The sequence below is a fragment of the Mauremys reevesii genome, linkage group 8 (assembly GCF_016161935.1).
Source record: "Mauremys reevesii isolate NIE-2019 linkage group 8, ASM1616193v1, whole genome shotgun sequence".
NCBI classification, from domain to species: domain Eukaryota; kingdom Metazoa; phylum Chordata; order Testudines; family Geoemydidae; genus Mauremys; species Mauremys reevesii.
In genome coordinates this window covers 79,861,763-79,883,779 of record NC_052630.1, presented here as the reverse complement: position 1 = coordinate 79,883,779, position 22,017 = coordinate 79,861,763, and the positions used below count along the sequence as shown (strand labels likewise).

General features: G+C 55.2%; 1 protein-coding gene across 1 annotated transcript; it reads left to right on the top strand.

Moving 5' to 3' along the window:
* Positions 1 to 1,340: 1,340 nt before the first annotated feature.
* LOC120371019 (adhesion G protein-coupled receptor E3-like) lies at positions 1,341 to 20,435 on the top strand. The gene is made up of 15 exons (XM_039486461.1): positions 1,341 to 1,371; positions 2,678 to 2,734; positions 3,899 to 4,048; positions 4,686 to 4,841; positions 10,069 to 10,200; positions 11,301 to 11,368; positions 13,935 to 14,039; positions 14,717 to 14,894; positions 15,436 to 15,555; positions 16,249 to 16,448; positions 17,042 to 17,212; positions 17,381 to 17,575; positions 18,110 to 18,345; positions 19,092 to 19,158; positions 19,930 to 20,435. Exons 1-15 carry the CDS (start codon positions 1,341 to 1,343, stop codon positions 20,023 to 20,025), a joined length of 1,962 nt encoding a protein of 653 aa, XP_039342395.1. The 3' UTR covers positions 20,026 to 20,435.
* Positions 20,436 to 22,017: the final 1,582 nt, after the last annotated feature.

Genomic DNA, 22,017 nt, shown 5'->3' with positions numbered 1-22,017 from the left:
GTAGTTGAAGTTATAAGTATTGGCTCTGTACTGTCTGTATTTTGTATTATGCTCTGCTTCTGGGAAATATCCCAGACAAGCTGGTGTTAGCCCTGCCTAGCTGGCTTGATGGCCCATTAAGGACCATCAGCTACACAATTGACCCATGGAGAGAAGGCAGACACGCCTTGTGACTCAGCAAGGTATGCAGAGACTTGTCCATGTGACTGCAGACTCCATTTTGCTGTAATTTTCCACAGTGAGGACAAAGAGATTCTTACACCTGGAAAAGTCTATATAAGGCTGATGCATCATCTCCATCTTGTCTTCAATCCTGCTTCTGACCTCTGGAGAGACTTTGCTACAAACTGAAGCTCTACACAAGGGACTGAGGACCCATCCCAGCAGGGGATGTATTCCAGAGACTTAATTTGAACCTGCAGTTTACTCCATCACTGCTGCAAGCCTAAACTAAGAACTTTGCCATTACTGTATGTAATTGATTCCATTTAACCAATTCTACCTCTCATCTCTACCTTTTTCCCTTTGTAAATAAACCTTTAGATTTTAGATTCTAAAGGATTGGCAACAGCGTGATTTGTGGGTAAGATCTGATGTGTATATTGACCTGGGTCTGGGGCTTGGTCCTTTGGGATCGAGAGAACCTTTTTCTTTTATTGGGGTGTTGGTTTTCATAACCATTCATCCCCAGGACGAGTGCACTGGTGGTGATGCTGGGAGACTGGAGTGTCTAAGGAAATTGCTTGTGTGACTTGTGGTTAGCCAATGGGGTGAGACCAAAGTCCTTTTTGTCTGGCTGGTTTGGTTTGCCTTAGAGGTGGAAAAACCCCAGCCTAGGGCTGTGACTGCCCAGTTTAAGCAATTGGTCCTGATTTGGCACTCTCAGTTGGGTCCCGCCAGAACCGCACCATCACACTGTTATTGGGGGGTTTAAGAACAGGTTGGACAAGCACCTGCCAGGGATGGTCTAGGTGCACTTGGTCCTGCCTCAGCACATGGGGATGGACAGTTTGACCTCCTGAAGTCCCTTCAAGTCCCCATTTCTGTGATTCTGTGAAGTGGTGCTAAGTCCTCTGCACTGTGGTCAGTTTTCCCCATAGGTACTCAGGAAAGTAAATGCTTATGGGTCGGGGAGCAGTGGTAGGGTAGAAGGAAGGAGAGCAGGGTGTGCTGAGAAGACAGTGCTTTCCTGTGTGCACAGTGCAGTGCTGTGGGTTGATACAATATAATGCAACAGGACATCAGTTGACTTGGCTTCCTGTCTAATTTCTCAAAGATAAGGAGTCTGCAAAGCTCAGAATCCTCAGATCTTGACCTGCCCTGACAGCGTCTGAGCCACCATGGGAACCCGAGGTGATGTGTATTCATTGGGTGAGTTGAACAAAGTCCATGGGATGAACTCGGGTGGGGCTAGGAGAGTCTGGGGGGCCCACAGGTCTGTCTGCACTGGGGCTGGAAGGTGAATGTTCCAGCTGAAGGCAGTCACGCTAGCTCTCCTCTGCTAGAAATAGAAGTGTCACCGCGGAGGCAGGAGGAACTGGCCACCCTGAGTGCGTACCTGCGGTCTTAGGCTCAGTATGAGACCAGAGCATGGAGAGGTCAAAGATGGTGTCAGGCTGAGTCCCCACTCTGGCACCTCGAGTGCAGGAAGTCGGGGCTCGCAAGGATTTTAAAAATTAATATTTGCCACTCCAGGCTTGTATTACACCCTCAAGGTTACAGCTTTTCTCTGACCTTGGCTTGGTAAACGCTGCCACCACCCAAATGCAAAAACCCCCCTTTGAACTCAGGAAGGAGCACTTGGGAATTCCTCCCTGTGGGGTACGCTCAAGCCCTTTCACCCACCTTTGGGGAAGAGCTGGTGGGCTCTGGGCACATCCCGGCACAATGGGCAGGGCTGGTTTTCCAATTAGGCACAGAAGGCACGTGCCTAGGGACGCCGACGTTCTATGAGGCACCTAAAAATTCAAATTTTGCCGCTCCTGGGCCCCAGCAGGGGGCAGGGCCGGCTGAGGGGGAGACGATCCCACACACCCCTGCTGCTGGAGCGCTCCTCCCTCTGCCCAGCAGACAGTGTCACCTCCCGGGGGGCCAGTGAGTGTGGGCCGGGGGCAGGGCTTGGGAGAGCAGGTCTCTGGGGGAGTTCATGGGGCAGCTCTGGGCAGAGGGGGTGGGGGTGCTTGGCGGAGGCGCACTGGGCGGCAGGGCACCTAAAAGTTAAAAGTGGTGGGGTTCCCCCGCCGCCTGTGGTGGTGAAGAACTTAGCAGCAGGGGAACCCCTCAGCTCCTGGCTGCCTCCAGGCTGCAGGGCCCCCAGAGCTCCAAGGCGGGGGTGGGGAGGAGACCACTGAGCCCCCGTGCCTAGGGGCGCCCTAAGTATAAATCCAGCCCTGACAATGGGGGCTCCTGGTCTTTGTTGCTCATACACACAATAAAAGACCCAGGTGCCATGGCCAAAATCCCAGTTCCCAACTGGAACCAGTTAAAAATATGACCAGGGATCCCAGCTGGGGCTGATTTCCCAGAGCACCAGGTTTCTGCATTTTTAATTCCACCATCGACGTGGCCCTGACTGGCCATTGGCCCAGGATTGGCAGGACTGGGGCGGCTGGGGGTGTGTGCAGCTGCGTGGCGGTTACCATCTGCCCAGGGGCCTCACCCTGTCTCTGCCTTCCAGGGCTCTGCATCGCCCTGTGCCTGTGGGGCACCGTGGCCCAGAATCATGGCATGCAAGGTAAGGCCAACTCCTCCTGGCTAACCTTCCCCAGCGCTCCTGGCTGCCCGGGGTCTCCGGCCTCCGCCCCCTCCGGCCCCTTTCCCTTGTGGGAGGAGAGCAGAGTCAGGGGTCTGGGGAGCCGGGAACAGCACCTTGGCGTGGGCGTCTTGGGGTGGGTTTACAGAGCACGGTGGGTGCGTGCAGGGAAGAGGAGAAGGCCCCTGTGCAGCCCTCCCCTTCCCTTCCCAGCCCCGTGGCCAGCAGAGAATAGACCCTGGGGCCCAGGGCTCTACATTGGGGGCTGGAGTGAGGGGCGGGTAACCTTTGTAGCCCCTGATGGCGCAGACGTTAGAAGTGGCTTTTGTTTGTGCCCCCCCCAAAATCAGGCTGAACTGAAACCTGGGACCCATGTGCCCAACTGGGGAGTGTTTGGGATCAGGACTCTGCGCCCCGAGTCCAGCTCTGCTGTGAATCCCAAGATGGGATTTGGGCAAATTCCCATTGACCATCTGGGGTCCCCCAGTGCTGCACCCACCCTGCTCCGTCTGCTCCCACCCCAAGCCCTGCAGCCGGCTGAGCTGCGCTGGGATCCTTCCCCTCAGGCTGGTCAGAGGGACGGATCCCAGCGGAGCCCCAAACACCAGGCAGCTAATGGATCCAGGAGCTCCCGTAGGCAGGTCACAGTCTGGGTCATGGAAGGCAGCTCAGTATCCAATCTAGCCCTGCGCCCAATTCCACTTTCAGTCAATCCAGAGCAGAGCCGGGCAGGCCGATTTGGTTCAGGGAATGTTTGGTTTTACTCAGGGAAAAAAATGCGTGGGGGGAGGAGGGATGGAATAATTTTCAAAACTAAAAAATCCCATTTTCCAGTTTGAAGCGAGGTTTCAGTTTGAAATTGACGTTAATGAGAGTAATGATGAAAGGAAGAAAATCGGGTGAGATCAAAAAAGTTTCACTTGAAGCGACGCCCAGCTCCGGCGGCTCTGCCTGTCTGTGCCGGGGGCACCTCGGGGAGCCAAGGCCTCCTGTGCAGCCGAGGGCAGCGTGTGGCAGGTGGTGGATGGAGTCGGAGCTGTTTGCCAGGCGCCCAGGGATGAAAATCAGCGAATGGGGCGTGTGAAAGGAGTCGATCCCCCTGTGTGTGGGCGGGGGAGCCGCTCTGCACTGGCTGACCCTGCCCAGCTGTTCCCGCCCCTGCAACTGGGGACTGCAACAGCCATATGCTGTGCCCAGCAGACGCCAAGTGTGTGAACAGCATCCACTGCACCTGCCTGGATGGATACCAGCCACATGGGAATCGCTTCTTCATCGACACAATGGAGACCTGTGATGGTAACAGGGCTCCCACGTTGTCCGGGCGGGGCTGGGACAGAGCAGGGCATTAAGGGCCAGAGCAGCCGACTCCACTGACTCCAGGGCCTGTTGGGGGTACTCAGCCCGGCTGGGGATCGAACCGGGGCCTCCAGAGTGAGCAGCAGGAGCCAGGAGTGTTGGGCTCTGTGAATGGGGCACAGGGTGGGGGGGCCCATCACACTGACCCGTCTGAATCCCAGCCTGGGTCCTAATGGGAGCAGAATGGGGCAGCCCTGGCTGTACTCCCCCTTTCCCTCCCCCCACTCACAGGGATTTAAGGAGCAGGGGACAGAGGTGAGGCAGTTTGTCACACACACACAGGGAGCCTGGAACCCCAGGGGGATGTCTCCTCACTCTCCCCTTACATGGGGGATCTGGGTGTTTGTGGGGCCGAACCCCCCGTACCTGTGACAGGAGGCTCGGGGGCGGGGGGGCTGTTTCTGACATTCTAGCAGCAGAAATGGGTAACTGAGAATCAGGCCCTTAATCACTAACCAATCAGGACCCCGGTCACCTGGGTTCCCTCACCCAGCTCAGTGCGGGGGGCTGGAGGGAGGGTGATACGGGGAACTTCTCCCTGCCAGGACTGTACAGAGCGTCCCCTCTTGCGTTACAGATATTAACGAGTGTGTGGAGCCGAGCCTGCCAGACTGCGGATGCAGCGCACACTACACCAACATGCCTGGGAGTTACTACTGCAGCTGCATCGATGGCTACGAGCCCAGCTCTGGGAAAGCCAAGTTCACACACGCGAGTGAGAACAGCTGCCAGGGTGAGCTCTCCCCTGGCTCCCACCGCACCCTGCTCTGTCCTCCAATCTCTGTCTCCCCTCCATAGACACACTCCTGAGCTCATTCCAGGGCTGGTGCTGTGCGAGAGGCTGCTAAGGACTTCAGCAAAGACACCTGATCCACTCACCAGGGCTGTGATCAGCCGTGACCCTCAACCTCTGCCCCAGCATGTGGGGGCAGGATCTCCCCTACCTCAGTGTTTGCATTGGGACTAAACCCCTAAGTTTGCAGGGAGGCTCTGAGAAGGCGGGTGGAGCCCTCGCTGCTGCCAGCCCACAGAATTCAGGCTGCTAGTGCCGCTGAGCCTGGGAAGGGGCCTCGTGTATGGTCCACGTACAGCACAGTGCGCTCTGCCCCCTATGGGCCTGGGGAGCAGGGAATAGCCCCAGTGCAGGGCACCCTGGCCACGCCCCCAATCTGCCCCCTCCCTCAGGGCTGGGAGCAGAGCCTTTTCCAGCCCCACACTGACAGGGAGCCCCCTGGGTGGGAGGGTGTTTCCCAAGGGGGCCATTATGCCCCCATAGGCAGCCAGGGCGGCCTGACCGGAGAAGGGGCTGGGGCGTTCCAGGCCCTTGTTTGCGACGTTCAGCCGGTAGTTAGAGCTTGTGTCAAGTCCCAGCCGGCCGTTCCCATGGAAACCGCCCGTTACACCCCCGTTTGGGGGGGCGCAGAGCACCAGGCCGTAGCACTGGGAGAACTCAGGAGCCCATTGGTTCAAACGCTTCCCTGGCAGAGACCTCGCCCAGCCGTTCCTGCGCCAGCCCCAGGTCACGTGGGATCACCCCAGCCAGTGCCCCGGGGCGGGTCTAGGCACAAGAAGAAATCAGCACTGCAGGTATCTCAGCCAGTGCCCCGGGGATTGTACAAGGATAGCTGGTATCGGGAGCCGTGTGGAGAATCCCTAGGGCTTGTCCCCGGGGGGATTGATGGCGATCGCTGTTCTCTTTGGAAGCGCACTGATTATTCCAGAGCAGAGTGTCCGGACGGTGAGCGATTCCACAGGAGCTGTTACCCTCAATTTCCCCGTGTAACAGCGGGGAACACCCAATCTCAGAGCTCCCTGCAACTCCGAGTGAGTTTGGAAGCCGCGGGACACCCGTGAGCCCAAGGGAGGGGAGAGCTCTGGCCGCACAACCGAGAACCCAGCGCATGGCCCCCCTTCTCCAGCAGACAGAGCGTCCGAGCTGGGGAAAGTGCTTTGGAGCAGCGGCTGTGCTGTGGCTGGATGTGTGTACAGCACCTGGCACCACGGGGCCCCGGCTGGGGCGCTACCCGCTATAAACATCCCAATGGCACCAGGACGGGATGGATAAGAACGCTGGAAGCTCTGTTCCCATCCCGCATGGGCTCTTGGAAGCCTTCGGGGACGGAACCCGATTGTACGTCTGTAAGCAGAGTCAGGATGAGATCTACCCTGACATCTGGTGGTACATTATGAGGAGTGGGCAAAGGAATTTTAGGAATGTGCATTTACATTGGTAAACCCACTCCACTTAGCATAACACACAGCAGCATGGGATGGTTATTTTCACACAGTGGAATCCCCAATTTCTTTGTTATTGGGGCAGGAAGGAGAAAAAAGTGCTGTCACCTTAATTATGTGAATGAGGAACTATGAGACTGCTTTATGACAGAAATGACTCAACCTACATTAAATAGTACTTGCTAGACAAGGGACATGTGTTCCAAAACCCAGTGAAGGGAGAGAGGCTGGGGACTGGTGTGTGTACCTGATGGTATGGGCCCCTTTTGAGGGCCTGGAACACCAATTGCACATCCTCCTCTCTCCACTATTAAAGAGCAGAGCTAATTTTGAATCTTTTAGGAGTCCATCTGGAGACTGCTGACCTGAATTCATGTTGAGCCAAGGTGGCACTGGGGCTCAAGTTGAAACCACTAAGAGCTGAAATCACTAAAAGAGCTAAGCTTACTGAGCTGAGATCACTGAGTGGGGGAGCCTGAAGATCGATCGCTAAGCAGCTGGCAGAGCGGAGCAGTCTGCAGCACGTTGGCGCAGCCCGTGGAACAGTGAGCAGTGTGGAGCAGTTCGCGGGGACGGCTGATGCGGTTCACAGGTTGGCTGGAGGAGCGGCACAGCTGGTGGAGTGGAGCCAGTCGTGGTGAAGGCTGCAGCAGAACTCCACGGAGAAGCGGGGCAGTCGGCCCTGGCCCACGTAAGGTGTCCCTTAACACCCTGTGTGTGCCCCCCCCCCCATTTCCACCCAGGCTGGGGGGGGTAAAACTCTGCAGATAAACTTTTGAACTCTGGGGTGGCACTGGCCAGAGACAGAGACTCTTGGGTTGTTGGACTTTGGGGTGATTGGACTTAAGACCCTAAGGGGGAAAGGACAGTGCCAAATGTACTTGGAGGTGGGTTTTTTGCTTATGGTTTGTGTATAATCCTGTTTGTGGTATCTCTTCAACGTGATGCCGCATTGTTTCCCTCCTTTATTAAAAGGATTTTGCTACACTCGGACTCTGTGCTTGCGAGTGGGGAAGTATTGCCTCCTAGAGGCGCCCGGGGGGGTGGTAGGTAATTGTCCCAGGTCACTGGGTGGGGGCTCGAGCTGGTTTTGCATTGTGTTATTGAAACGGAACCCCTGGATACTGAACCCGGCCCTTGTTGCTGCCAACTCAGAGGGGCAGAAGGGTTACACGTCGGTTCCGGAATAAAGCAGGTTCTGGAAACGTGGAGCCGCCTTGGTGCTGTCAGGAGAACCCGCGAGTGTCGCAGGGTCGAGGGGCGGAGGAGGCAGCACTTGGCAGGATGCAGCCGGTAGGTTCTGACAGGGTTCAGTGCCCCGGGAGCAGCTCAGCCTCTGAAGAGGCAAAACCGTGCTGCCAGTTAGGCTGAGACACAAGTAATGCTGGCACCTGCACAGTACAGACGGGATCAGAGCTGAGGCCCATCTAGCCTGGTATCCCGGCTCCAATGAGCCAAAACCAGATGCTGCAGAGGATGGTGGAAGAGCCCTGTAGTGGCAGCTGGGGGATAATCTGCCCTCACTTCCTGGTCTCTAACACTCAGCTGGGCTGAAGCCCCAAAGCAGGAGGTTTTCTCTCTCTTCCCAAACGTTTGTGCCCTTTAACTATGATCCCTCTGGCTGTTCTCATCATCCATAGGAATGTCCAGTCGCTCCTTGAAACTTCCTAAATTCAGTGACTCTTGTGGTGAGGAGTTCCACAGGTTAATCGCACATTGCACCAAACAGCCTTTCCTTGGCTCAGTTCCGAATTTCCCCTCTTCTCACTTCCCTGACTGGTCCTTGCTCTTGTGTTATGAGGTGGGGAGAACAGAAGCTCCCCATCTCCCTTCTCTATCCCCGTCAGGCATTTATAGACTCTTAACACGTCCCCTCTTACGTTCACTCTAAGGTGACAGTCCCAGTCTGTTCAATCTCTCTCCGCAGAGGGTTTTTCCAGGCCCCTGATCATTCTCATTGCCTGTCTCTGAACCCCTCTGGTTCTGCACTGGCCTGTGTGCAAGGGGGTGTCCAGGGCAGCTGGTGGGTTGCAGAGGAGGTCACCCCATTGACTGATATCCAGGCATTAGACCAGCCCTCATGTTAGTCTCTACCCCCTTCCTCCAAAGCAGCTCCCCACTTGTCCCCTTCAGGGGCGGGCGGCTCATTCAGGCATTGCCGTCCGCACTAATATTGCGGCACTGGGCATCGCCAGATCCGCTTGGGAGCTTTAGGAAGCAGCAGGCGCGTGTCCTGGCAGGGCTGCATTTCCCTTCCCAGCTGGAGCAGCTCATTCCGGACAATAGTCACTTGCTCCCATTCACTGACCCAGTCACTGAACTCCTGGCTCTAACCAGCCCCGTCTCCCCAGCGCACGGTGCATGTCGGATGCCCGGATTATCCCCCAGCAGCATCATCCCAGTGCCCAAGGTCCAGCTCCTAGATCAGCCTGACCCAGCGCTTTCTCTCCCCTTACAGACATTGACGAGTGCCAGCGAAATGCCACAATCTGTGAGCCCCACGGGAACTGCATCAACATGCCAGGGAGTTACATGTGTAAATGTAGAGAGGGATTTGGGAAGATTCAAAAGGATACGTCTAAGATCTGCACAGGTATAATGGGAGCTGGAAACAGTCATGGCAAAGGCATGATGTTTCTGGCTTTTCTGCAGTGTTACTAATGCGTAGCGTTGCCTTAAAGCCCCACCTCCCGGAGTCACGTGATTCTAGTTTAAAGGGACATCACCCAATTCCCCTGCACTCCCCTGGGCGCAGCCCACCCACTCTTCTCCTAGTGCTCCAGGGGAGGGGCGGGGCTGGGTGTATCCCGAACGGGGAGAGGACCCATCGGGCTGGGGTCTGTAACGCTGAGCTTGGTGCCCCCTTCTGGCGACTAGCTCCAGTTCAGCGCCCCCTTTCTTCTCTTCCATTCATTAATGATCTGGAGGATGGTGTGGACTGCACTCTCAGCAAGTTTGCGGATGACACTAAACTGGGAGGAGTGGTAGATACGCTGGAGGGAAGGGATAGGATACAGGGGGACCTAGACAAATTAGAGGATTGGACCAAAAATCTGATGAGTTTCAACAATGACAAGTGCAGAGTCCTGCACTTACAATGGAAGAATCCTCTCTTCCACCATTGAAGCTCCCGGAGTCATGGCTGCCTCGTGTCTCAACTGTCTGGCCAGGTCACGCTGTGATCCCCATTCTGGGGGAGCCTTTCAAATCAGATCCCTCTCTCCTATGCCTGATAGCAGAACCCTTCCTCCGGGGCTCCTAGCCCCCCCTCGGGCCTTCCTAGCCCCCCTCGCCTCAGGCCCCCACCACTGGGCCCAGCCCTCGGGCTGTAGAGAAGCTCCACCTGTCCCCTCCCAGGCAAGCTTCCTTCTAGCCAGCACCCTGCACGCAGCTGAGTCACTTCCCCTTTGCAGCTTAACTGGCTGAGCGCCCCCCACCCCTTAACCCCGCTCTGCCAGGGCTGGTGCAGGGAGGGGATCGCAGGGGCCTGGTCTGGAAAAGGTTGGGCCCCTGATCTGGGGGTGGGGGAGGGGTTGTGCTGCAGGGATTGGGGCCCTGCAAATAGCAGGGAAGAAAGGAGAATAGAATGGGGGGGTAGATGGAGCAGACAGACTGACTGACAGACTACGCCCCCTGCAATGGGTGGGGGGTGCCTCCATGCATTCGCCCCCAGTGAGCCCCCAGCCGTGCTGTGTGTGACCCCCTCCCCCGCTTTCCCCTCTCAGACATCGACGAGTGCAACAAGACCCAAGATATCTGCGGCTCCAAGGCCACGTGTATCAACACCATCGGGAGCTACTGGTGTGAGTGCCGGGCCGGCTACGTCCCCTCCAACAGGAACACGACCCTGTGCCAAGGTGGGTCCTGCCACGGGGGGCATGGAGGGGGCACCTGGGGGGAGGGGCTGGGCAGGGTCTGGGGTTACACAGGCAGAGGTCTTGCCCAAGGGGGCAGGGAGCTGGGAACTGGTCTGGGATGGTGCACCAGCCCCCTGCCCCCCATGGACGGGGTCCCTCTGGGTCTCAGCCCTGGCCAGGGAGGGCTCAGCCTCCAGGCCCTCCCCTCCCCCAGCCCAGCCTGTCCGTCCACTGGGGTGTTTCCGGTTGTCTCAGAGCCACAGGCACCAGCGAGCCCAGGTCTGGCTCTGGGAGCGGAGCAGGGGCTGTTCCAGGGCCAGGCCGGGATTACACCAGGGCCAGGCCGGGGAGGGGTGAGCAGGGCTGCCAGGGGCCAGGTGCCTCTTCCCTGGGGCTGCCAACTGTCTAATCACACGAACCCAAACACCCTTCCCTGCCCCTTCTCCGAGGTCCCTGCACCGCCTACTCCATCCCTCTCCCTCTCGCTCGTTCTCTCCCACCCTCACTCACTCTCCCCAGGCTGGGGCAGGGGGTTGGGGTGTGGGAGGGGGTGCAGGCTCCAGGTCAAGCTTGGGGAATGGGGTTGGAGTGTGTGGGGGGGGCTCTGGGAGGGGGCTCAGGGCTCAGGTAGGGGTTGGGGTGCAGGAGGGGGAGCGGGATACAGGCTCTGGGAGGGAGTTTGGGTGCCAGAGGGGGCTCAGGTGGCACTTACCTTGGGCAGCTCCTGGTCGGCAGTGCAGCGGGGCTAAGGCATGTGGAAAGGTGGGTTCCCCCCAGTGGGCGGAGGTGTCTGTACCCAGCAGGTCTCTCTGCAGAGCAGATGGAAACACGGCAAAAAGCCTCAGAGACGGGAGCAGGAGGGACAGGCAAAGCAGAGTCGAAATGGAGAGGAGAGAGAGACAGAGTGAGACGGGCAGGAAGGGAGGGAGTTTTGTAGCAGCCACATGTTAAACTATTGGCAGCGCAGGACTTTCATGTGCAGAGAGAGCAGCTGTCAGGGCTGGGAAGAGAAGGGGAATTTCCCCCAGGGAGGAGTGAGTTGATATGAAAATCTGATGTGAAAACTCTAACGTCTGCTCCTCTCTTCCCATCGCTCCAAGTCCCCAGCATTAACTCCAGCCCTGAGTTCGAGGGAATCAAAGAGACGTGCAGGAATTTCTCTCTGCAGGTACGTTTGACCCCATCATTCATTTGTGGGGGATTTTGCCCTGTGTTTTTTACCACCAATACAGAAATTCCCAGACAAAAACCTTTGCTGTTGGTATTACGGTGACCCCTGTAAACCCCAATCCAAGATCAGGGCAATTCTGTGTTTGTTTCTTTCATCGCTGGGACTCGATCCTCCTCATCCCTCTAGTAGAGCGGAAGAATTACTTCTTGTGTCTTGCTTACAACACCCCTATTAGTACAGGGGTTCTCAAACTGGAGGTTGCTACCTCTCAGGAGGTCATGAGGGTATTACATGGCGGGTCGCAAACTGTCAGTCTCCACCCCAAACCCCGCTTTGCCTCCAGCATTTATAATGGTGTTAAATTTTTTAAAAAGTGTTTTTAATGTATGAGGGAGGTCGCACTCAGAGGCTTCCTATATGAAAGGGGTCACCAGTAGAAAAGTTTGAGAACTACTATGCAAATACATCCCAGAATGAGGTTTGGGTTTTTTTGCAACAGCATTACACTGTTGACTCTTATTTAGCTTGTGATCCATGGCTTCATGGTCTGGGATAATGCCTTTTACTTCAGTCAGGCTGAGAAAAAGATCCTGGTGGTTGGGGAGAACAGAGAGCTGTGTGCTCTCTGCAAGCTCGTCCTCCTCCTCATCATCATCACCTTCCCCATCTGCAGAATCCTCAGCCATGGCTGAGATTACCCCCTCCTCGGAATCCACGGTCAGGGGTGGGGTAGTGGCGGCGGCTCCCCCTACAATTGCATGCAGCTCGGCGTAGAAGTGGCATGTCTGTGGCTCTGCCCCGGACCTTCCATTTGCTTCTTTGGTTTTCTGGTAGGCTCGTCTGAGCTCCTTAACTTTCACATGGCACTGTAGTGAGTCCCTACTGTGGCCTCTCTCCATCATGCCCTTTGAGATTTTTTCAAACATTTTGGCATTTCGTCTTTTGGAACGTAGTTCTGCTAGCACAGAATCCTCTCCCCATACAGCGATCAGATCCAGTACCTCCCGTGCAGTCCATGCTGGAGCTGTTTTTCAATTCTCAGACTGCATGGTTACCTGTGCTGATCACCTCTCCACGCTGGGCAAACAGGAAATGAAATTCAAAAGTTCACGGGGCTTTTCCTGTCTACCTGGCCAGTGCATCTGAGTTCAGATTGCTCTCCAGAGTGGTCACAATGGTGCACTGTGGGATACCGCCCAGAGGCCAATACTGTCGAATTGCGGCCACACTAACCCTAATCCGAAATGGCAATACCGATTTCAGCGCTACTCCCCTCGTCGGGGAGGAGTACAGATATCGATATTAAGAGCCTGTTATCTCAAAATAAAGAGCTTCGTTGTGTGGACGGGTACAGCATTAATTCAGTTTAACGCTGCTAAATTCGAAATAAACTTGTAGTGTAGACCAGGCCTTATTTAGCTTGTGATCCACTATGACCCCCAGATCCCTTTCCGCAGTGCTCCTTCCTAAGCAGTCAGTTCCCATTTGGTATGTGTGCAACTGATTGTTCCTTCCTAAATGGAGAACTTTGCATTTGTCCGTCTTGAACTTCATCCTATTTACTTCAGACCATTTCTCCAGTTTGTCCAGATCATTTTGAATTTTAGTCCGATCCTTCAAAGCCCTCCCAGCTTGGTAACATCCTCAAACTTTATAAGTGTTTTCTGTATGCCATTATCTAAATCACTGCTGAAGATATTGAACAGAACTGGACCCTGCACTGATCCTTGCAGGACCCCACTGGATACGCCCTTCCAGCTTGACTGTGAACCACTGATAACTGCTCACTGGGAACGGTTTTCCAACTAGTTATGCACCTATCTTAGAGTGGCTCCATATAGGTTGTATTTCCCTAGTTTGTTTATGTCACATGAGACAGTGTCAAAAACCTCACTAACGTCAAGATATAGCACATCTACTGCTTCCCCCCAGCCACAAGGCTTGTTACCCTGCCCAAGAAAGCTGTCAGGTTGATTTCACAGGATTTATTCTTGACAAATCCATGCTGACTGTTACTTATCACCTTATTATCTTCTAGGTGTTTGCAAATTGATATTGAACCTTCTAAAACTTCTGGAGCTTTGCTAGTGGCTGGTTCCCAGACTTACACACCCATTGTCTCCCTGCAGGAGAGCACTGAAACTACAGATCATGTACTCTGATTTCTTCTGCTGATTTTCATGTCGTTTCTTTCCAATATGCATCTGCATGTCTCTCTGCATCTTCCTTCACTTCCTCTTTCCTCTCCTCCACAAGCACTACAACATCTGTAAAAGGCAGGTGCCAGGGGACTCCTCTCTGGCTGCTTTCTGTCAGTGCATCCAGCACCAACGTGAACAAGCCTTGATGTATCCCAGCCGTTACTAGAAACTGTTCCTTTTCTCCCCATGAACCTCTCGCTGTGGCAACAGCACCATTGTACATGTCCTGGACACGTCTGATATAAAAGCTTTATTCACTCAATGAGGGGTGTCAGGATCAGGCCCCTGCACAAGGCAAACACCAATGTCAGTCGCCCTTCAGCAGCTGCAGAACTCACCCTCTGCCCTGGGTCTCTCTGCAGGGAAAGCGGAGCAGCAGAAGCAGCAGTTTTTGCTCTTTCTTTAATTCAACGTTAGACATTTTGATGTCCATGTTCGGAGACGGGAATGTGACGTTATCACTGGAGGTGAGATGCTCCGCCCCTTGAATGTGCCCTGCAGACTAGTGCCCCTGTGTGTGCCCCAGAGCCTGGTGTCTCGATGGAGGGGAGGGAGACATGTAGATACTACTCAGACAAGATCTGTGCCCTCCACTGCCGTAGGGAGCGGGGGATGCACCCTCTAGTGGTGTTTGTGTGAGTGCAAGTTTGTGTTTGTCCACCCATATGTGTCCTCTAGTGTTCAGAGCTGTGGTTGTTCATCAGAGGTGCTTCACTACTAACAGTTAATGGGGATTCTCCCTCAGCTCATCCGTCAGTGACCTGAGTGTTTCAGGCAGCAGGATCTGGGCTCTATCCCTGCCCTGCCAGACATTTCTGAGCAGCTGCCTGATGCAGCATAGAGACAGCCTAGGAAGCCGTGGGCTTGTGACAATGTTGTTCCCTGGCATCTGTAATGGAGGGATGGGGGAGCAGGAGTGAAGAAGGAAGGACAAAGGGTTCTAACCCCAGTTAGCTTCAGGTCCCAGTGGGGCTCTGAGTCAGCCTCAGTGGACCTCCCTTGTAAAGGGCTCCCCCTCTGAGAGCACTGCAGCCCCCTGAACTAGCACTGGCTGTGATGCCCGACGCCCCCTGGGAACACAGGGAACGTGGCAACTGAACCCCTGGACTCCTCGCTCCCAGGGCTTTTTCTTTCCTGTCCCCAGAACGTGACTCTCCATTTCAACGCTCTCCTGAACAGCACCTCCCTCTGGGATGGTGGAGATAAGGAGGAGGTGGGGTCGGCTGTGACGGTCCTGCTGCAGAGCGTGGAACGGGCCACGCTGGCCACTGCGCTCCGGTCTCCGGAGAGGACAACACAGGACATGACGACAGAGTCTCTGGGTGAGGGGGGACTTGTGGCTCTCAGCGCCACCTGCTGGCTGCCATGAGATACGGGGTTACACACTGTGCCCCAAATCCACTGGAAGTTAGAGCCTATATACCATTGTGATGTGAGCCTGTGTTCAGTACAGACACAGAACATATTTCCCCTGCACCAGGAAATATAACCCAGCCCCGCCAGTGCCCCCAGGAGCAACAGTAATGCCCAAGAGGGGTTTAAATGTGATTATTTGGCATTTCACCACTAGTGGCTGCCACTCTGAGCCAGGCGCCTCCCCCCACCCCCACTACTCCCTCTGCTGGGGATGCAGCATCCCCAGGGAGACACAGCCAGAATGGGGGGAGGGGAGGTGGAGGGGTGATCAGTGGAACTCGGGGGGGGGGGGATCAAACTTCCACCTCCCATAGTGCAAAAGAGCCCTGAAGCCCCCCGGCTCCAAACGGAGTGGGAGGGGGGTGGATCTGGCCCAGAACGGACAGATTCCCAGGGAAGTGGTTTCACAGCGAGGGGCTCTGTCATTCCTCACCCCCACCCCCGCAGCTATCCAGACGCGGCTCATCACGGGGAACTGCAGCCAGCACAGCGAGGTCTTCACGTTGAGCGCTCACGAGGAGACGATGGTTGTGCACTGTGCTACAGTTACCGGGGCAGTTACACAAGGTACCATCTCGGGGATGGAGACACCCAGGGACCAAACCACGGCACAGAGCGGTTCCTGGGCACTGAACCCCAGTCTGGGTTTCCCCCCTTCTTCCCTCCCTTCCCATGGATCCCCAGGCCGGCCCCGGCCTCTGTCTCTAGCCCTGGAGTGCTCCTTGCTGGCTGAGCCAGTGGTTCTCAGGCTGTGGCCATGGAGCTGACACCTTCGTTCCTGGCTGTCCCACAGCTTGAGCCCCCAGCAGTGAGGAGTTGGGGGTGCAGAGGGGAGACGGCTCATGAGAGGGTCTCTGGTATGAAATGGGCCCAGAGAATGGAAAGGGCAGGGACGCCCTAGTCTAGCTAGACCCCCAAACAGAGATGTGGGGGACTAGCGTAACGGACCCTCAGCTGCCATATTCAGGGCCCCGAATCCTCCAGCACCAGGGGAAGCTCATCCCTGGCCAGCCCCTCTCCTGGTCTCGCTGAGAAAATCCGTATCTTCATCTCTGCATCCTGCAGCTCAAATTTTCCAGCTGGACACTTTTCTGGCAGCTCCAAGGGAGGAGGTGGCACAGTCCAGTTCCATTCCCAGGATCCTGGGTTCCATTCCCAGAGCTGCCACAGACTCACTGTGACCCCTGAGCACCCGGCCGGCTCATTCTTTGCCATTGTGTCCCCAGCTCCCTAACGAGGGATTTTCTCCTCTCCCAGCAGGTTTGGGGGCTGCTGCTTTTATTTCTTACTCCACTTTGGACTCCATCATCAGTGCGAGACGTCTCAGCGAGGGAAATCTACCAGCTGGTGGGAAGCTGGAGAAGAGTCACCTCAACTCCAGGGTGGTGAGTGGGGCCGTCGGAGACGGGAGCCACGTTCACCTCTCCAGCCCCGCAAACTTCACCCTGCGCCACAGACAGGTGTGTGACGGAAGAGCCTCTCGCTTTGCTCCATATCTGGAGCTCCAGAGGGGTATGTAGAAGGCACAATCTCCTGCTGGGCATTTGGACCGTGCTGCCTTTCTGGCTCCGGATGGTCCTGAGAAGAGGAGGCCTCCTTATTCCTGATGCACTGGGGCTGTGTTACTGGAGGAGGTTACCGGGGGTCGCACCACGACACAGGGCTGTGCAAAGTGCTCTAGGGTAACAGCTCCGCCTAGCTCACCCCTGAGCTGGGATAACTGGAAAGCCGCTTTCTCTAGAGCCTGTGGTTCAGGAAATCAGCATGAAACACTTTGATACGGTAATGACGTGGTTAGGGTGTCTATGTGTATGTGTGCACACAGCACTGCCCTCTGCTGGATACTGTCGGAACTGCTCAGCCATGTGCCAGATTCCTCATAGTGCTAACGGCTAGCAGGATTTATTTCCCTTTCGCTCCAATAGCAGGGCCTGGGCTTTTGGAGCAGCAGGATCTGTGCTCTCTCTCCGCTGTCACCGGGATGGCCCCAGTGATAACAGAAACGACGTTCTGTGGTCCCGTGAGGATGAGGATGATCCTGTTGTGTTTCCAGGCCAAAAAAGAGGAGGAAGAGGCTCTCTGTGTCTACTGGAAAGTGGTGGCCGAGAGTGGCAGCTGGTCTCCGGACGGCTGCACCGCCGTGCGCACGAACAGCACTCACACCACCTGCAGCTGTGACCATCTCTCCAGCTTCGCCGTCCTAATGGCTCCCACCGCAGTGACGGTATCTCACCGTGAGACTCGGGTCACAGGGCAGGACCCTGAGCTCCGCACTCAGTCGTGGGCAAAGCTCTCCCTGGAGCGACTGGAGGCTTTGCTGGGGAAAAGTCTGAGTCGGAGCCGAGGGGGCTGGGCTGGGGTCACTGGTGATTCTCCCTTTGCTGTGTTACAGGAGAGTTACTCACTGACCATCATCACCTACGTGGGACTGACCCTCTCCCTGCTGTGCCTCTTCCTGGCCATCCTCACCTTCCTCCTGTGCCGCTCCATCCGCAACGTCAGCACCTCCTTCCACCTGCAGCTCTGCCTCTGCCTCTTCCTGGCCGACCTGCTCTTCCTCACGCAGGTGACCCACCCCGGCAGTCAGGTACGGCCTGATTCTCCCCTGCTCTGTGCCTCCACGCGCAGCAGGGCTGGGGTGTGTGGCTTTGAACCCCTTTGTGCTCCCTGGTTTCTGGGCTGTGCCGGACACAGGGAGGGTTCCTGGGGGGATGTTTCCACCCTGTTAGGCCCCTTCACACTGGACACAGTGCTCTGAGTGTCCCCAACCCCTGGAGTTCAGCCAGTTCTATCCCTATGTCACAGTCTCCCTGTGCCTCGATTCCTCTCCTACGTGACTTGCCCATGGTCAGCCAGGGACTCTGTGGCAGGGCTGGGAACAGAACCTGGATCCCTGAGTCCTGCTCTAACCACTAATCTCTGCTCCCTTCCTGCATCAGCAATGCGCACCCGCAGGACCCTCCATAGACCGAGGAACCTGCCGTCTCTGGGTCACGGAGCGCTGTACCTGGAGAGCCGTGCTAACAAGAGTCCCGGTGTGACACCCCACCCCGGCAGGTCTCCCCCATACTCAGCATTTCCCTTCCCCTTGCAGTGTCCCTGGGCTCTCTGTCTCCCCCAGGTGGCGTGTGCTGTCATTGCTGGCCTCCTACACTACCTCTTCCTGGCCTGCTTCAGCTGGATGTTCCTGGAGGGGCTGCACCTCTTCCTCACCGTCTGGAACCTGCAGGTCGTGAATTACACCAGCGCCAACCGGTTCAAGAAGAGATTCATGTACCCGTTCGGCTACGGATTCCCAGCCCTGGTGGTGGCTATTTCTGCAGCGGTGAATCCTGGTGGCTACGGAACTTCCACACAGTACGTGCAGCGCCCATCCCGAAGGGGAGCTGGGATGTGGCTTCCATGTGCTTGTCCGGCTCACCCCAGGTCTGACTTGAACCTAGATTTCCCAGCTCGCCCTGCCTGGGAGCTGAATTTCCCCCTGGGACCCTTCCCATCCCCAGGGATACTAAGCTGCCCCAGCGCTATAGTTGAGTTGCCCCCCTGTCAGACATCTACACTCCTCACCCCACTGATGATGCAGAAGAACAAGCCAGAAAGATCCCACCTTGATTCCCAGGTCCCAGGCTGGGTTTGTGGGGCTGGTGGGTAGGAAACAAATGCACCTTCTTACTGTGTGCAAATCCCTGAGCATCCCCTCTCTAAAGTGAGCGACTCCACTAAAACAGGGCGTGGCATGTTCTAGACACCCCAGGTGAGATCCTCAGCTGGTGTAAATCAGGGCAGCTCCACTTCCTTCAGTGCAGCTGGACCAATGTCCATCCGCTGCATGTCTGGCCCTCCATCAATACTGCGCCCATCCACCAGAAAGGGTCATGTGAGGAGGTGGAAGAGGAAGTGGTGGCTGAAAGCAGGAGATGCTGAGGTACATGGGGAAGGCTATTTGCCTGCTACCAGCAAGAGAGTCGGCCATGTCACAGGCAGGCGGAGATTCATCTCGCTTTTGTGATCCAGCTGCCCTGTGACACCCCCTCTCTGCCCCTGGGGCTGAAAAAAGGCAGTAATCCCATTAAAGTCACCTTCTTCTTCCTCCCTCCCTGTAGCTGCTGGCTCAGCCTGGACAGAGGCTTTCGTTGGAGCTTCCTGGGTCCAGTCTGTGCCATAATCCTGGTGGGTACCTCACAGAACCACAGGGCCCCATTCTCCTCTCACCTCTGCGACCTCATTGATTTCAGTGAAGTAGGGAGGGGAATGTGGCCCATAAAACACAAGGAAAGACCCAGTTAGGTCCCACCTGGCTCATCTGCTGTGGTCAGTCCTGGGATGAGTCCCTGTGCAGTATCCCCAGGCCCACAGCCGTTACTCGGGCCCAGCTCCCAGGGACGTCAGCAGAAGTTTTGCCAAGTGAAGACAGAAGAGTTTGGTCTAGTTGAGTTAATGACCCAAGGAACGAGGAAGGGAGAGGGCTGCACTCTGCAGTGTTTTTTTCAGGGGGGGAAACAAATGTCCCTACATATTCCTCCCTATGCCCTGGAGAAGTTGCAGGGGGGAGGATTTGTTACAGCCTAGAAGTGGCAGGAAATATTCTAGAGGCAGGATCTGGAATCTCTGAGCCAGATCCTGCTCTCAGTTACACCAGTGTAAACCCAAAATAACTCCTGACTGCACTGGAGAGGCTCCATATTGAACTCTAAGCAGGAACTGGCCTCTGTGATCCCATTGATCCATCTCAGCCCTGGTTGTGCTGTCAGCTCCATGCATGGGGAGGGACTGAGAGCTGCCAGGGGATATTACAGAAGAGGGGATAATTCCCACCAGAAATTAGCCTTCCCTGGTTCTGCAGTGTTTGGCTCGGTCCCCTGGGATCATTCTCTGCCTTGGCTGCAGTCACCAGCCCCGGATGGGATGTTTTACAGGAAATATTTCCCACTCTTCCCACAGATAAATATAACATTCTTTTCCCTGACCCTGTGGATCCTCAGAAACAAACTCTCCTCTCTCAGTGCAGATGTGTCCACCCTCAGAGACCACAGGTGAGAGGGCAACAAAACAATCCTGGAGGGTCAGATGCCTTGGATTGGAGAGTCCTTGGCACCGGAGGGTGTGAGAGATTTCAGGAGGGCAACAGCATATCTAGGGTCCATGGGAATGAATTCCCAGTGTGTTTGCATTGACGGTAACCCTGTCCCACACAGGAAAGCAGGGGCCGGTAGTTCCACCCCACTCTGCCCGGATTCAGCCATGTGGGTTGTGAAGAGGTATATGGCATGTGTTGTTTTAATCTAACAGACAATTCTAAACGGATTCAAGCACACATAGATAACCTCCAAGAATTGGCACAACACATTCAGCAGGACAGGAACCCATCATGGTGGGATGACCTTTGGGCGTGGCTGCCATCCATGGGATGGGTCCGAACTGTTCTGCAATATGCTTTGATTGTTATCGCCTGCTTGACTGGTTTTTGTTGCTTTGCTCAGTGTATTCCTAATATAATTAGGATGTGTTTTACACCCTGTTGGTGCAAACCCCTGCCTACACCCCAAGCCGTCATGTATGCATATAAAATCATGAAACATGCGGACCAGGCACGGGTCGACAAAACAGAAAAGGAGGGGATATAGGAACTTTACACTTCTTAAGCACTAAGGGGGTAGGAAGACCGCCCCTGAATTTAGAGCGGCTGAAGTGGTTCCCCCCCTCCACATCCGGTCAGGAGACACACAGATTAAGCGCCGACCAGGTGTGTACCACTGGAACACGCAATGCATAGAGCACCAATCAGGGGAGGGGGCGAGGAATTGGATTGGGGTTGCACATGCGCATAATAGAATGATTTATGTAACCATTATAATAAAAGGACGTGGAAACCCCCCGCTTGGGGCGCTCCACTGGAACAGACTGACTGACTTGGCTTCGTTATTGCTACAGGTGGTTATGATTATGCTGTCTGTATCATTTTGTAGTTGAAGTTATAAGTATTGGCTCTGTACTGTCTGTATTTTGTATTTGTGCTCTGCTTCTGGGTGACACCGCAGACAAGTTGGTGTTAGCTCTGATAAGTTCGCTTGATGGCCTATTAAGGACCATCAGCTACACAATCGACCCATGGAGAGAAGGCAGATACGCCTTGTAACTGAGCAAAGTATGCAGGGACTTGCCCATGTGACTCTAGACTCCATTTTGCTGTAATGTTCCACAGTAAGGACAAAGAGGTTCTTACACCTGGAAAAGCCTATATAAGGCTAATGCCTCATCTCCATCTTGTTTTCAGTCCTGCTTCTTACCTCTGGAGGGATTTTGCTAGGAAATGAAGCTCTACGCAAGGGACTAGCGACCCATCCCAGCGGGGGATGTTCTCCAGAGACTTGATTTGAACCTGCAGTTTACTCCATCACTGTTACAAGCCTGAACTAAGAACTTTGTCATTACTCTATGTAATTGATTCCATTTAACCAATTCTAGCTCTCATCTCTACCTTTTTCTCTTTATGAATAAACCTTTAGATTTTATATTCTAAAGGATTGGCAACAGCGTGATTTGTGGGTAAGATCAGATGTGTATATTGACCTGGGGCTGGGGCTTGGTCCTTTGGGATCGAGAGAACCATTTTCTTTTATTGGGGTGTTGGTTTTCATAACCATTCATCCCCAGGATGAGTGGGTCTGGTGGTGATACTGGGAGACTGGAGTGTCTAAGGACATTGTTTGTGTGACTTGTGTTACCCAGTGCGGTGAAACCAAAGTCCTTTTTGTCTGTCTGGTTTAGGTTGCCTTAGAGGTGGAAAACCCCTAGCCGAGGGCTGTAACTGCCCTGTTTGAGCAATTTGTCCTGAACTGGCACTCTCACTTTGGTACCGCCAGAACTGCCTCATCACAGTGTGAATAAGTGAAAAGGGAGGTAAGGTTTGGGGGTCCAGAGGACGCCCCTGACCCCAAGGTGGTAACCAGAGTGGCCCCATTCATTTTTTCCACTGGCTTCCTCCTTGATTACTTCCAATGACTTGGCTCCCTATGCACATGTCACTGG

Excerpts from the sequence above, each read along its gene's own strand:
- LOC120371019 (XM_039486461.1), top strand. The coding sequence starts at position 1,341 with ATGGGAACCCGAGGTGATGTGTATTCATTGG. Across the intron at positions 1,372-2,677 it reads AGGTGATGTGTATTCATTGG|GGCTCTGCATCGCCCTGTGC; the intron begins GTGAGTTGAACA and ends TCTGCCTTCCAG. Across the intron at positions 11,369-13,934 it reads GCAGGAATTTCTCTCTGCAG|GGAAAGCGGAGCAGCAGAAG; the intron begins GTACGTTTGACC and ends GTCTCTCTGCAG.